The following is a 16,081-nucleotide window of genomic DNA, read 5'->3' as shown; positions in this document are numbered from 1 at the left end:
CCAATTGTTTACTCATTCTGTTCAATGTTTATTTCAGACCCTCAGAATTCTCTGGGAAGCCCAGTATGCTCCCTACATCCTGTCCCTAGCCACCATATGGTGCTAGAGACAGGATGTAGGGAGCATACTGGGCTTTTGGTTCATCCCACAGCGCCAGTTCTGCTTTCGAAAAGAGGCCCACTGGGCACTGACATCCTTTCGTAAGGGCTTCGAGTCAAGCAAGCTGGACTTCTCACCCATTTAAAGTTTGAGAATAGGTTGAGGTCGTTTCGGCCCCAAGGCCTCTAATCATTCGCTTTACCAGATAAGACTGATTCCCTCGAGCGCCAGCTATCCTGAGGGAAACTTCAGAGGGAACCAGCTACTGGTTGCTCGATTAGTTCGATGGCTAGGGACAGGATGTAGGGAGCAGTCAAAAGGCATCCACTGCCACTGGCCAAAACACTCCAACACTCACTGACTAAACCTTATACCAACCCACACTTCAACTACACGGCTGGCATTTGGCTTCTGCCAAGTTCAGAAGACAGAGCAGAAAATAGGAGGAGACTCTGAAGACTGCATAAAAAAAAAAAAAAAAAAGTAAAGTGCAGCCATTATCAACCCAGTGCAGGATGGAAGCCTCCTCAACAATTCATGCTGAGGGAAATAGACCATAATCTGCCACGCTGGTCCAATGCGGGTTGGCAGATCGACCGTATTCAGCAGTCAGGGGCTTGAACCCCGGTCTATTCAAAGAACGCATGCTACTGCACTCCCGCTCTGACCACTCGGCTACAGATACACAAAACACAGTACATTTGCCTTTATCATGGCATTTAATGACAGTAATCACAATATGCTACTGCAACAATATCTAGAAAATTAAGCAAATATACTGAGAAATTGCAATTGAAGTTTAACATTGACAAATGCGAAGAATTGCATATGGGTAGTAGTAATCTCACAGTAACATACCAACTGTGTATGTAGTACTACACTCAGAGTAGTAGAAAATGAAAAAAGATCTAGGGATAATTGTGCAGTTATATATGAAGTTCTCTGAGCAGTGCAGACAAGCTGCCAGGACAGCTCATCTGGTTTTGTCAATAATACATACGAATTTTGCTAGTGGGAATAAGGAGGCGATTATCCCATTGTATAAAGCAATGGTCAGGCCACATCTTGAGTACTGCATACAGGTCTGAAGGCCTTGTTTTAGGAAGGATGTAGAGCTGCTGGAATGGGCACAGAGAAAGGCAATGAGATTGGTGAGGGAAACAAAGAGATGCTCTTACCAAGAAAGGCTTCAGTTCTGAAAACTGCAGTGTCTGGTACCTGTGAGATGATCTGATTCTTCCTCTTGCTCAGACCACATACGTGAGGAGACATAAATTCAAACTGAGGAAGGATGGTTGCAGAATAAATGTGCAGAAGTTTTCCTTTTGCCAGTGAGTGGTTTATTGCTGCAACAAACTTCCATCTGTTGTTGTGGAAGTGGATAGCTTGAATAAATTCAAGAAAGAACTAGACAAACCATTGGACAGGATGGACAGGTGAAATGGGAATTTATTTATTTTCTGGCTGATGCTGTATAAACTTGCTTTATTGCATCGTAGAAAACAAAACAGTATTAGTAGTTTCTACTACTAATACTGTTTTGTTTTTTGCAAATAATGACTATCACTATTCCTGCTATGTGCACTGGGAAATCTCATGCTGCTTGATACAAACAGATTGGTTTTCCTGAACTGAACAATGCAAGGAAACTATTCAAAATGCAATTTCTGTTAAAAAAAAAAAAAAAACTGCTTACTCTTTATCTGTGTTTAAAACTGTTCTGTACTTCTTTACCATTATCTTAAAGGATATAATTAAATTTTTTGAAATTTAACTGTCCTTATATTCTAAAACTAGAATATAAATCAACAAAAAAATCATGTAGCAAACAATTATGTTGAAATTATTTTTAGATTCAAGCAAATCCTTTGTTTGTTTGTTTTGTTATTTTGGAGCATTAGCAACTAAGGCCATATTGCTCTGGGGATATGTGGTGGTCATTCCTTGACCTTTCCGCATCCTCCGTATTTGGTGGTGACGGGCTCGAACCCCAGTCTAATCAAGAAGCATGTGGTACCCACTGTAAGCAAATCCTTTGGATAGATTTAGAACTTTAAAGAAGTATTACAGTTAATAATACTTCCTGAAAGAAATATATACTTCTCACAATACCGACGATACAGCTATGATGATACTGATTCACCAATGAACCTGAATCCACAGTGCAGTGGTAGCCAATCAGGCTTACACATATCCCCTAAAGATATACGAGGTCGTTTCAAAGGGAACAAATAAATATTTTAAAGCACGTTTTCTCAGGCATCACTGATGCAAAAGGTAAAACTGGCTCCTACAATTGGCAGAAACACTTCTAAGTATTTTTAACTGGTATTTTTAACATACTAAGTATTTTTAACATACCAGTTAAGCAATATCTGAATCTAAAAACAAGGGTACGAGGATCCAATTCTTGTCCCTTCTTTCACCATTTTGTCCACTTATTCTGTGGGCACTAAGTTTCACACAATTTTCTTTTTTTCGGGACGCCATCTCCTTGGTATTTATGAGCCAAGTTAAATTTGAGGTAATTGTATTCTCCACTATGAAATTATCAGAGATATAAAATGTCCTATGAGAATATGTTTAAATCCTCTATCTCAGTAATTAATCTCAAATACAGTGCCTGCAGGCATTACATTGTGAGCCCTACCACCAATATATTTCCAGGTGTCTATCAAGGTATCCCTCAAAGGAACATGCCGAATCATTCTGTTGCCTGAGGTTAGATAAGTAATTGCGCATGTGTACAGATGGCTTATAATTGTTTATTAAAAAATTCAATTTCTACTATTAATAAGTGTATGCATTATGTTTTAAGAATATTCATAAATTTAAAACCCACATGACTTCTAAAATACAGCAATATTTATGTATTCTCTCTATCATATAAACTCCTCTGACCTCATGGTCATCCTAGAGTATAAACAGAAAATTTGTTTTTATGGTGGTGCTCACTTTTCTTCTATAAAATGTTGGATGCTCAGTGTAAATAAAAGGTTGAGAACCAATGTTCCACCTATTTACATGCTAAGAATTGTTTTCTCTCTTTGCTTTATTTCAAGGTTGGGTTATAAGGATTACCCACAGGCCTAACCAATATAGCTTTGTAAAAACTGTAATATGGTCTAGTCTCAAGAATCTAGAAACTCAAGTGTGAAGCCCTAAAAGTTTAAGACTGTGCCAGAAGAAAATTATGGAAACCATATTTAAAGAAGTAATACAAGACTGTCTGGAACAGATAAAAAAATATATTTGCATAAGTGTAACTAAAATGCTATTTTAGTTACATTATATAAAGATTTAGTAATCAATCTAAAGAGAATGTAAATTATTTTAAAAAAAAATAATAAATAATAAATAATTAAAAGTCAAGAAAGCATAATTCTTACCATTGTTATAAAATCCTTTGATCTGTACTGGCCCATCATCAAGTTTATAAATGTCAAGTTTCCTCTGAGTAAACTGATACCAGAAACCAGTATCCAAAGCAGAAGAAAATGGGACAAACTGCAGTAGTTCAGGATTAGACATCTTTAACAAAAAAGAAAAAAAAAAAAAAAAAAAAATCTGATATATATACAATTACTATAGTAAGAGTATAATTGTACTCAAAGTGTATAAAGGCATAAAAGTACTCTACAGGCCATAAGGCCAAAAGAACCTATAAAGACTAAGATAGCCTGTGCTGGTCTACATTGCTATACCCTAGAAATAAACATATAATTTATATCCTATTATATAAAATATTCTATTATATAAAATAGAATAAAATAAAATAATGATTATGTAGCTAATTATTGATATTCGAATACATTAAATGGAACTTTTTCGAGGGCCAACCCCATTCAATATATCCCAACAATAATTAGCAAGACTGTTTCTGATTGTTATCTGCCTGTTTAACTAGGTACAAATAATAAACATAAAGGCGTTTTAGAATAAACTTTAAATTTAGCAAAATTTTCAAAATGAAAATTATGGTTGGCACTTTTTTTTCTGTATTATATTCTGTATATTCGTTTCAAAGCTATCTGTCAGGCTAGCTGTTATCTTGCCTGTTTGCTGTTAACTTTTTAAAGTTTAGCATAAAACACCTTTATGTTTATTATTTGGACCTAGTTAAACAGGCAGATAACAATCAGAAACATGCCTTGCTAATTATTGTTGGGATATATTGAATGGGTTGGCCCTCGAAAAAGTTCCATTTAATGTATTCGAATATCAATAATTTGCTACATAATCATTATTTTATTTTATTTTATATAAGATTGCTAATTATACGTTTATTTCTAGGTTATAGCAATGTAGACCAGAACATGCTATGTATATATACACACCAGTTTTAATAAAGATGATTTTATGTTCGCTTTTTTTTTACATACAAGTTAGTGCAATTGCTTTATTTCTGTACATAGCCAACTACTTAAGTAGTTATTAAGTAGTTATAAATTGACATCATTAAGTATATCTCATAGTGTGAATACCTTCACACAAAGAGTTGCCATGATATTGCACTGCCTCGAATAAGTAACGCTTCACCACAGGAGAAGACTACTGTTGCTTATTTTCAACAGATACCATCACCCATATGGCATCGTTTCAGAGCTTATTGGCTCCTCAGTGGGTAGGCGGGTACTCTGGTGTTGCAATGATGACAACCCAGTTGCGAAGTATAACTCCACAATATGAGAGATGTCTGATGGTATGGAGTAATTTAGATTACAGAATAGTTTAGCTAAAGACTCAGGTTACGTAGGGAGTTAACTGATGTTTTTTTTTTTTTTTTGGTAGTTATTGGCGCATCGGCTTCTGTGGCCATAATGCACCTCCCAAGGTTTTTGCAGTACTTTGATCCAAGCCCGAGGTGGGATTCGAACCCGCGACCTTTGGGTTGCTAGGTAGGCACTTTGCCCACCCGGCTAGCCCGGTCGGCAGTTAACTGACGTACAAGTTAGTGCAATTGCATCATTTCTGTACATAGCCAACTATTTAAGTAATTATAAATTGGCATCATTAAGTATATTGCCATGTTTATTTGAGGCAGTGCAATATCATGGCAACTCGTTGTGAAAGTATTCACAATATGAGATATACTTAATGATGCCAATTTATAACTACTTAAGTAGTTGGCTATATACAGAAATGATGCACTTTCACTAACCTGTACATCAGTTAACTCCCTACCTAACTTGAGGCTTTAGCCCTAACTATTTTGTTCGTTTTTTTTTTTTTTGTGAAGAATATAAAATCATTCATTTAGCATAATTATGTTAAATTATTATTAAAATGAAAACTTAATTACTTATGTTAAAATCTGATAAATTTATATTCAGCAGCTATGTGAAACTTGGCTGACATATTTCTTCTACGTGGTTTCTTTTTAAAATCATTTTATGAGTCCAAAAATGTCAGTGAAGAAATTAATTGAGTTGCACACATCAGAAAAGCGAGTACACACAGTCTTCTTGATTCATGCCATCTATACCTTATTTACCATGACTTGAGCAAGTATCAAAATAATGCAGTCATCTCTGCTGGAAGATGAGTAAAGCTTCAGAAGGGCAAATTGGCAGAAACAGGCTCAAGAAACTACTCATGAACTCTGGAAACAATCTGAATAACATCACATTCCAAGAAAATGAATGTACATACTTGGTGATTATCTTTTTCATAAAGATATGCACTATCAGAATAGCTTTCACTATTATAACAAAGTGTCATCTTTCAAAGGGCAACCAAACTGAACCAAATCAAATCTAACCTCACCAAACAAGATTTAGATCCAGTTAGAAAAACTAGCAACTAAAAATATTCACAGTGATTTTAATGATAACTTCTTAAAAATAAAATATTCTTAAGGATAAACACAATAAATAACTTAATGTGTTTTCAAATATTAACCTAACCAAATCTTTAATTGGTGAAAGTAAAATGGAAGGAATAAGTTTACATCCACTGTTGTAGAAGTGGATAGTTTGAATAAATTCAAGGAAGAATTAGACAAACTATGGATGGGGATGGATAAGTGAAATTATTTTGATTTTTTTTTTTGGCTGATGCTGTATAAGTTTGCTTTCTTGTATCATTAGCCAATACTAATATGATTCACATTAATACAAGACTAAACAAAAAATGACAACTGACAGGTAACAGCATTTTCAGACAAAGTTTTCTTGAAGAGTAACAGACCGTCCAGAATACGGAAGGATATTTTTGACTCCATTACTCTTATAGACCAATAACTTAGAAATTATAGAACAATTAGATTGTTATCCCACATCTACAAGTTGTTCACAAGGGTCATTACTAACAGATTAGAAAGAATACTTGATGAGAATCAACCAAAAGAGCAAGCACCATTATGCCTGGCATTTGCAGATTATGAAAAGGCATTTGACTCCAATACAGCATAAGGCAATATTTCGAGCACTGGAAAGACAAGGCATAAATATCCCATATATTATGATTTTGAAGAAAATATATGAGAACGCTACCTCCTTTATTAGACTAGACAAAGACAGTAGCAAATTTAAAACTGAGAAAGGAGTTCGACAAGGAGACTATCTCCGAAGTTGTTTACTGCTGCCCTTCAGAAAGCTTTCAGAAGATCAGACTGGTTGCAGAAAGGAGTCAATGTGAATGGAGAGTACCTAAACCATTTATGATTTGCAGATGACATTGTGATCATAAGCCATGATCCCAAAAAATTAGAGGAAAATCTTAATCAGTTATGCGGAGTTAGTAAGGATTTCAAACTAAAGATGAATATGGCTAAAACAAAATTAATGATGAACAAATATGCCACAGAAAGGAATATAATCATTGAAGGAGCAGTAATTGAAAAGGTGGATTTATATACTTATCTAGGACAAGTCATTAGCTGTAATAATGATAAATGGCTGGAAGTCAAGAGAAGAATAAATGTTGGATGGATAGCATTCAGAAAATATAGTCACATACTGAGGAGCAATATCCCAATTTGTCTGAAACATAAAATAATGAACCAATGTATACTCCCCACCATGATTTATGGAAGTGAAACTTGGGTACTCACCAAAAGAATGGAAGAGAAGCTGAGAACTACACAGCAAAGAATGGAACGAGTTATTTTAGGAATCAGACTATTAGATAAGAAGAGAAACACATGGATTAGGCAGCAAACTCAAGTAAAGGACATTCTTATCAAAACTAAAGAACTAAAATGGTCTTGGGCAGGACACATAGCTCGAAGACATGATGACAGATGGATTAAAAAAAAACAACAGAATGGTATCCAAGAGGAGCTAGAAGAAGACCTGGAAGACCACGATGGCAGCTCTTGGGTAGTAAGTGGATGGCCATTGCACAAGACAGAAGGAACTGGAAAGGCCTTCATCCTGCAGTGGATTGAAAATGGCTGATGGTGACAACCCTAAGATAGCCATGATACTGTTAGATTTGCACAGCTATTTAACAAGATTAATATAAGAAGTATTCATCAAATAACTACAAAATTACTAATACAAATCTGATTAAATATAATATTTTAATTACTTGACTAATACAACATAACAAATTAACAAAAGAAATTTGACACTTGAAAATATGAATTTATCTAAACAGCATTAGCAGGGCATATGATGCAAGAAAACAAGCTTATATAGCATCAGCCAAAAAAAAAAAAAAAAAAAAACCCTTCCCATTTCACTTCAAATGTTTGTCTAGTTCTGCCTTAAACTTATTTATTTGACCCGAGGGGCTCACATCTGGTATGAGCTTGGCACACCCAGGGTCCTGAGCTAGATATTATCATTCTTCTATTTCTTGGTGATTCCCTTTTGTTCTCTTTCTCTCAGGGTAATTCAAAATTTTTTTTTTTTTTTTTTTTGGCTGGTGCAGCATAAGCCTCAGGCTTCCCTGCACAATAGGGCTAATAATAATCATTTACAACAGATAGTAGTTTGTTCCAACTATCAACCACCCACTGGCTAAAGACGAATTTCTGCACATCTATTCTACAACTGTCTTTCTAAATTTGAATTTATGTCCCCTCAGGTGAGCAAGAATTCCATTAGCACTGAGCTTGCTCAATCCATTGAAGGCCTTATACACCTCAATTAGATCACCTCACAGGTGCCTTACAGTATTAAGCCTTTCTTGGTAACACCAACCCTTTGTTTCCCCTCACCAATCTCGCTGCCCTTCTCTGTACTCGTTCCAGCAGCTCTACATCTTTCCTAAAATGAAGCCTCCAGACCTGTATACAGTACTCAAGGTGTGGCCTGACCATTGCCTTATACAAGGGGACAATCACATCCTTATCCTTGCTAGCAAAATTTCTATATATCATTGACATTGAGCTACTCTTGCAGCCTTTTTGCACTGCTCAGAAAGCTTCATATCTGACTGCATAATTACCCGCAGGACCTTTTCATTCCCCACTACCCTGAGTGTAGTACCACCCAGTTGATATGTTACTCTGGGGTTACTGCTACCCATATGCAGTACTTTACATTTGTCAATGTTAAACTTCAGTTGCCACCTCTCAGCCCATCTGCTCAACTTTTCCAGATCCTGTTGCAGTAGTGTACTATCATTACTGTCATTAACAACCCTGCCAACTTTCGTATTGTCTGCAAACTTAGACATTAACCCTGATACACCCTCATCAATATCACTGACAAATACCAAAAACAACAATGGGCCCAACACGGAACCCTGGCGGAACTTCCCTAATAACATTAGTCCATGAACAGCAGTGTCCATTGATAACCACTCTGTCTTCTCCCACTCAACCATCCTTTTATCTATTGTAGCAACTTGCCCTTAATGCCATACTGCTGCAATTTGTACAATAGTCTTTCATGTGCGACAGTATCAAAAGCTTTCTTAAATCCAAGTATATGATATCAAAATTATTCTTTCCATCCAATTCCTTTGTGACCACATCAATAGCATTAGTGAGGCATTTGATGCAAGAAAGCCAGCTTATACAGGATCAGCCAAAAAAAAAAAAAAAAAAAACCTTCCCATTTCACCCATCCGGTCACTCCAAACGTTTGTCTAGTTCAGCCTTAAATTTATTTAAGCTATCAACTTCCACAAGAGATGGAAGTCTGTTCCAGGAATCAACTATCCGCTGGCTAAAGGCAAACTTCCGCACATCTAATGAACAACTGTCTTTCCTCAATTGAATCTATCCTCCCCTCAGGTTTTTAATCTGAGAAGTATCCTGCCAGCACTAAGTCTGCTCAAACCATTCAAGGCCTAATACACCTCAATCAGATCACCTCGCACAGTAGTGTAGGAATGCCTTGGCACTTTCAGTGCCAAGGGCACCAGTATCAGAAGGGTGCCACTGACAGGACATATCAGTTCTGTGCCAAGCTATTTCAACACCCAAGGCTAGCTGACGAAATGGCACCCCTAGATGATGTCGCATCAGGATGAGAGCAGAGGGTGAGGTGAAAATTAATTTTTACCAAATGGTGTGTTAACAGATAGCAATTCAAGTCTGTATGCATCCATAAATCTGAGTACGTACTGAATAGCAGCATTTTGTCTGTGCTGGTAGCACAGTAGTATCATCACCATCCTCCCCAAACTGGGTGGAAAAGGCCCGGGTTCAAATCGCATCGATAACGCGAGAAACTTTAGTGGGCTTTTTTCACTCCGTGGCTGAGTTAGTCGGTGTCAGGTGTAAATAGCAAGGTTTTTTTTGTCCAGCAAACAGACAAATTGACCAGAGAGCACATGCAATTTAGTCAAAATAAATATATGGGTAGATGTAATCATTTATAGGAGACCCTAATATCATAATTTGTTTTGTTTTTTTTTTTGTATAGCAGCATTTGCCGTCCAGAACGTAGCTTTGAAGGGACCATTCAGGCGATTGCTTCATCGGTGCATGCATAGCAGTTCGTAATTGATGCATTGTGTCTGTGCGTGTAGCACAGTGGTATCTTCACCATCCTCCCCACACTGGATGGAAAGGGCCTGGATTCCAATCCTATAGATGATGTGAGGAACTTTAATGGGCTTTTTTCACTCTGTGACTGAGTTAGTCAGTCTCAGGCGTAGAAAGCAAGGTTCCCCCCCAGAAACCGGGGTTTTTGGGGTTTTTTCGTCCAGAAAAACAGGCAAATTGACCAGAGAACACACGCAATTTACAGACACAAATACAGGTTTATGTAAGAAATTACGGGTGACCTTAATATAACAATTTGAATTTAAATTCACATATAGTGTTTTGTGCTTAAAAACTGGTTATCATGAATATTGTGATTTATAATTTAAATAAAACAACAAAAGCCCAACCAACCAGAGCCTACTGTCTAAATGTGGAATACGCCTTGATCTGCCCATTGGCTATGGATACATAGAAAGTAGTTGACCAGCTCGACTTCCTGGGGTGTTGGAGAGGTGGTTGGATAGGTTTTATGGGTACCACTAAGTTGCAGCACTATTATTTAGCCGAGTGGGCAGGAGCGGGAGTGCAGTAGCACACGCTCCTTGAGTAGACCGGGGTTCAAGCCCCTGACTGCTGAATACGGTCGATCTGCCAACCCGCACTGGACCAGCGTGGCAGATTATGGTCCATTTCCCTCAACATGAATTGTTGAGGAGGCTTCCATCCTGCAGTGGGTTGATAATGGCTGCACTTTACTTTTTTTTTTATCTAAATTGAAGACCAGCGGTGCAAACAATGCTACCCAGTTAAGTCTCTTATATTCGTTGTATGGAAAATTTTCTTCATTCTACGGATACTATTTTAAATGTAATAACCAAGGGAAATTAAAAAAAAATTCACTAAATAGAAAAATTTGCTAGAAAGAAGTTCATTAAACAGAGGTTCGACTGTGCTTATTATTATTTATTATAATTTTACCAATTATTGAAAAAAGGCACGTAGTCATGAATTTGCCAAGGGCACCAAAAACCTAGCCACGCCTCTGACCTCGCAGGTACCTAGTATCCAGATGCTACAACTTGAAGAACTTAAGCCTTTCTTCGTGAGGGCACCCCTTTGTTCTTCTCACCAATCTTGTTGTCCTTCTCTGTACTTGTTCTAGCAACTCTACATCCTTCCTAAAATGAGGCCTCCAGACCTGTACACAGTACTTAAGATGTGGCCTAACCATTGCCTTATACAAAGGGATAATCACCTCCTTGTCCCTGATGGCAAAATTCCTACATATCATTGACAAAACTCCATGACCTGCTCCGGCAGCCTGTCTGCACTGCTCAGAGAACTTCATATCTGACTGTTGGATAGGTTACCCCCAGGTCTTTTTCATTCTCCGACTCTCTGAGTGTAGTACCACAGCTGGTACGTTTCTCTTGGGTTACTGCTACCTATATGCAGTACTTTTCATTTGTCAATGCAAAGTAATAAACTTCATTTGCCACTTCTCAGCCCATTGGAAACCTAATGAGATGAATGCTTGAAGAAAAGTAAGGCAAAAAATTATGCTTTGCTTTTATTCCTACAGGTCAAAGTCGAGGATTATTTGCTATTAGAATGCGAATATTTTCACAGACTGTTTTCATCTATGCTGGGACAGTGGCGGATTCAGAAAAAAATGACAGAGGAGGCACCATTTTGTGCACAAACAAGGCACAAAATAATGCACAGAACAAAACAAATGACACTCAAACAATGTAACTTGCAGACACAGGCATACAGCTACAGTCTTGAATTACTTTGAAGTAAACATTATGCACGAAAAAACTGCGTGATGCCTCGAACTAGAATGCGATCACATCAGCATTAGTGTTGCCAACTGTAGTCAGTTAAAAAAAAAACAGCTGAGCCACAATTCTAAAATGCTATGTTAACAATGAAAAAAAATTTTTTTTTTTTGTAGCTAAAGGGAATTTAAACAATTGGTGTATATTCTTAAATGTGTTTGTTCATTTAATTTATTTATCAAAGTTCAATCCATTCATCCAGCTCGTGAGGGTCACTCACGAGCTGGATTTAGGGAATAATTTCGACATTGTTTATTTAGATTTCAGCAAAGCTTTTGATTCAGTCCCACATGAGCGATTGCTTTATAAGCTGGAACAGGTTGGAATCACTGGGAAAATCCTTAGATGGATAGAAGGGTGGCTTCAGGGAAGGAGGCAGAGGGTTGTGATAAATGGCTATTCCTCAGATTGGGTTGATGTAAGAAGTGGGGTTCCCCAAGGATCAGTATTAGGGCCACTGTTGTTTTTAATTTTTATAAACGACATTGATGAAGGGATAGAGGGCGTGATGTCTAAATTTGCAGATGATGTTAAAATTGGTAGAGTAGTTAATGATCACTGTCAAGCTGAGCTTCTTCAGAGAGACCTAGATAGACTTCAGGAATGGTCAGAAAAATGGCAGCTGTGCTTTAATCCAACAAAGTGTAAGGTATTACACCTGGGAAACAGTAATCCCAAAAAAAACTTATTCACTTGGTGGAGTTCAACTAAACCCAGTACTGGAGGAAAGGGACTTGGGTGTTACGATACGGTCAGACATGAAATTCTCTGAGCATTGTAAACAGGTTGCAAGGAAGGCCCATGGTGTCCTATCGATGATCTATCGAACTTTTGCAAGTGAGATAGGGACTTGATAATCCCATTATATAAGGCTTATGTTAGACCACACTTGGAATACTGTGTTCAAGTATGGAGACCGCACCTAAAGAAAGACATCGAGTTTCTTGAAAGGGTGCAAAGAAGGGTAACTCGCCTGGTGAGATCGGCAAAAGGGCGTCCTTATGAAGAAAGACTTTGAATATGTAGGTTGCAGAGTTTGGAAACTAGACACCTTAGAGGAGATTTGATTGAGGTGTTTAAGGATCTGAGAGGCATCAGTAAAATGAATGAAGACAAAATTTTCAAGATTATAAATGATGCTAGAACTAGGGGACATAAATTCAAGTTACGGGGGGAAATGTTTAGATTGGACTGCAGGAAGTTTTATTTTAGCCAGCGAGTTATAAATTACTGGAATAAGTTGCCTTCATGGGTGGTAGAGGCCAACAGTTTGGGGAAATTCAAAGGTCATCTGGATAGTACTTTCGGGTAAGGGAAGCGCATAGGATGATAGGTTTAATTTCCTTTTTATTTATTTTTTATTTTATTTTATTTATTAATTATTATTATTTAGTTATTTATTTATTTTTTTTTTTTTTGTTTTTATCATTGTTTTGTTCGGATTTTTTTTTTTTTTTTTTTTTGGCTGGTGCAGCATAAGCCATAGGCTTTCTTGCACCATGCGGCCGTTACTAATACTAATACTAACATTGAATTATGTATTTTTCTGTATGAAAAATAAACCCCAGAGGCTCGCATCTGGTGAGTATGGGCTTGGCACATCCAGGGTCCTGAGCCGGATATCATCATCATTCTCTTTCTTGGTGATTCCCTTCTTCTCTCCCCCCCATCAGGGTAACTCAATTTTTTTTTTTTTTTTTGGCTGGTGCAGCATAAGCTTTGGGCTTCAATTCCATAAAAAATAAATTGTTTATTTAATGTATTTTTTCATTGAATTCACTCTTTTTCAATTGAATCTTTCTTAAAAATATCAAAATCGAATTTCTGCATAATTACATAGCTTAGTTACAACCACAGGTTGTTACCGCAAAGCAAAAGGGTTTAATTTTTCTGTACAAAGAAAAATAAATTGGGATTGATATAGCTAAATAATTATGCTATATTTAATTATATACTGCTATATAATAATGCTGCATTATTTTACGTGCTATATTTTATGGATGCAAACACATTTAATTAAAAAATAAGACAATGGGGAAGTTTTCACATACACAGGCCTGTGGATGCAGATACCAGCCTGCAAGGAAAAATAATTGCCCACCCCTGCTCTAGATCACAAATTCCAGATTCAGGACCTGATGGCATTTGTTCAAGAACAACTTGTGGAGGTGGTATTGACCTTACATGACATAATTGGCCTTACAGTTGAATTAATGCTGTTGGGGTACACAATGCTCTGCTTGTTCTTCATGTTAATAGAATAAGAGTTGCTGTCATTAATATGATCAAGAGGATCATATTGATGACAGAAGCTGATATTTGCCATTCCCTCCACACCATGGGAATGGCAAATATCATAGCTTCCTTTTTACATTTCCACAACTGTAAGCCACATATATAGTATAAAATAAATACAAAAAAAGTTTTACAGTTATTATTATTATTAGCCATATGGTACAAGGAAGCCTGATGCTTATGCACCTGCCAAAACAAAAAAAATTACCGAGCTACCTTGAGAGAGAGAGAGAGAGAGAAGTGGAAAGGAATCACAAAGGAAGAGAAGAATGATGATATCCAGCTCAGGACCCTGGGTTTGCCAAGCCCATACTCACCAGATGTGAGCCCCTGGAATTATCCAAACTTTTACCTAAAAGATAGGTAAAATTGGTTTGGATTTTTAAAATTAGCACTAATAGTATATGCAGCTCAGAGACTTTGGCTCTTTGCCGAGGGACTGCAGTTCGGACAATACCACTTTTTTCACTTATATCATTCTTCATCAGAAAAAGGGATCCAACTAGCAGATGGGTTCCAAAACTTTTAAGAGCTCAAAGATTACCTGTCAGTGTTTACTGTGCATTCTCAGTAGTTTGCTTTTAACGTTTATGCTTTATCCAACTACTGAGCGGTGATTTAAGGAGGAAACGTGGATATATGCAAGAGAAATGTTGTACTAATTCCTGTGCTTTAAAAAAAAAGTTATATGCTAAAAATTATATTAAACAAAATTAACACTGGGCACATTTCACATAATATACAAAATCAATTTTTAATCTCGGAATGTACTGCATCCCGGTTTAGACTTTTTGTTCTGCTTTTTACTGTCACTCAGCTAGTAATTCAACGTATTATGAACAAGACGGGTGCTGCTTTACACTCAGAAAAAAAAACGCTTTTCCCTTAGGGCTCCTATTCGCTACTTTTCCCATTTTTTTAAAAGTTTTTATTTTTTAATTGATTTACTATTTTCCTCCACTTAATTAACAAAGCACAAAAAAAATGGTAAGACGCGCCTCATATAAAAAAGGTCGAAGCTAAGTACACATTTAAAATATTAGAAAGCTGTAGATAGTTGCTTTATTTAATTAATGCTAACAAAATCTTTGTGTAGTGTGACATCAATTAACAATAAATAGCAATTAATTTACCTTTCTCCTATTATTCTGCAAAATTTGTTCTTCTTCATTTATTTAGCAAAGGAGAGACAATTTTTCTTATTGCATCATGGTTTCGCCCCACACGTGACATAATATTAAATGTTAAAAAGCGCCTCACCAAGGTCTTTTGTACAAATCAAGACCTGTAAATTTAAGATCGTCGGTAAGTTCTTAAAACAAACAAGGGCCAACCCTACATACACTGATCGACAAAATTAACAGAACACGTAGAAGTAGCGTAGAATAACGATGAAATGAGGAGACAGCGAGAAACTTCGGAAAGGTATAATGGAAGTTATAACGGTTGTATAAGAATTATCAAAAAAGGTCACATTACAGAAGTCTTTACAAGATGCTCGAAGATATGGTCACATGACATCAGTACGGCGTATGATCCCTCCAACGGCTAAACAGGTCTGGCAGCGGTGAACCATGCTCAACATAAGGGTGTCTATAAGATTCTGTAGCAACAAATCCCATTCTTCCACCACCGCATACATTAGCTCACCAAGTAACCGAGGAGTTGGCCGTCGCAGTGCGATGCGACGTTCAAGGGCGTCTCACACATGTTCGATCGGATTTAAGTATGGTGATCGTGCAGGCTACGGCAGTCGTTGGATCTCTTCAGTTTTAATATATTTCTTCACCACTTGAGCTCTATATGCAGTGGCGTTGTCTTGCATGAAAGAAAATCTAGGCTAACCACACTCTTAAAAAAAAAAAAAAAAAAAGTCGCACTTAAAGTTAGAGGATCTATTCTGCGCACTTACGGTACCCGTGTCAAAAACATGAGGAGGGGTGCGGCCGTTTATCCT

General features: G+C 37.0%; 1 protein-coding gene across 1 annotated transcript in view; it reads right to left on the bottom strand.

Moving 5' to 3' along the window:
• Atg7 (Autophagy-related 7) overlaps nucleotides 1-15,344 on the bottom strand; it is a 196,796-nt gene extending 181,452 nt beyond the window's left edge. Inside the window, exons 1-2 of the mRNA XM_090381559.1 lie at nucleotides 15,258-15,344; nucleotides 3,489-3,630 (exon numbers count right to left, since the gene is read on the bottom strand). Coding sequence (XP_090237685.1) covers nucleotides 3,489-3,630 — 142 coding nt within the window. The 5' untranslated portion in view covers nucleotides 15,258-15,344. The remainder of the gene's footprint in view (nucleotides 1-3,488; nucleotides 3,631-15,257) is intronic.
• Between the last annotated feature and the right edge of the window lie 737 nt (nucleotides 15,345-16,081).

This window comes from Mastigoproctus giganteus, chromosome 9, assembly GCF_048544385.1.
Source record: "Mastigoproctus giganteus isolate SK-2022 chromosome 9, ASM4854438v1, whole genome shotgun sequence".
Taxonomy (NCBI): Eukaryota; Metazoa; Arthropoda; class Arachnida; order Uropygi; family Thelyphonidae; genus Mastigoproctus; species Mastigoproctus giganteus.
The sequence above is the reverse complement of the archived record's forward strand: the minus strand, read 5'-3'. Positions and strand labels throughout refer to the sequence as shown.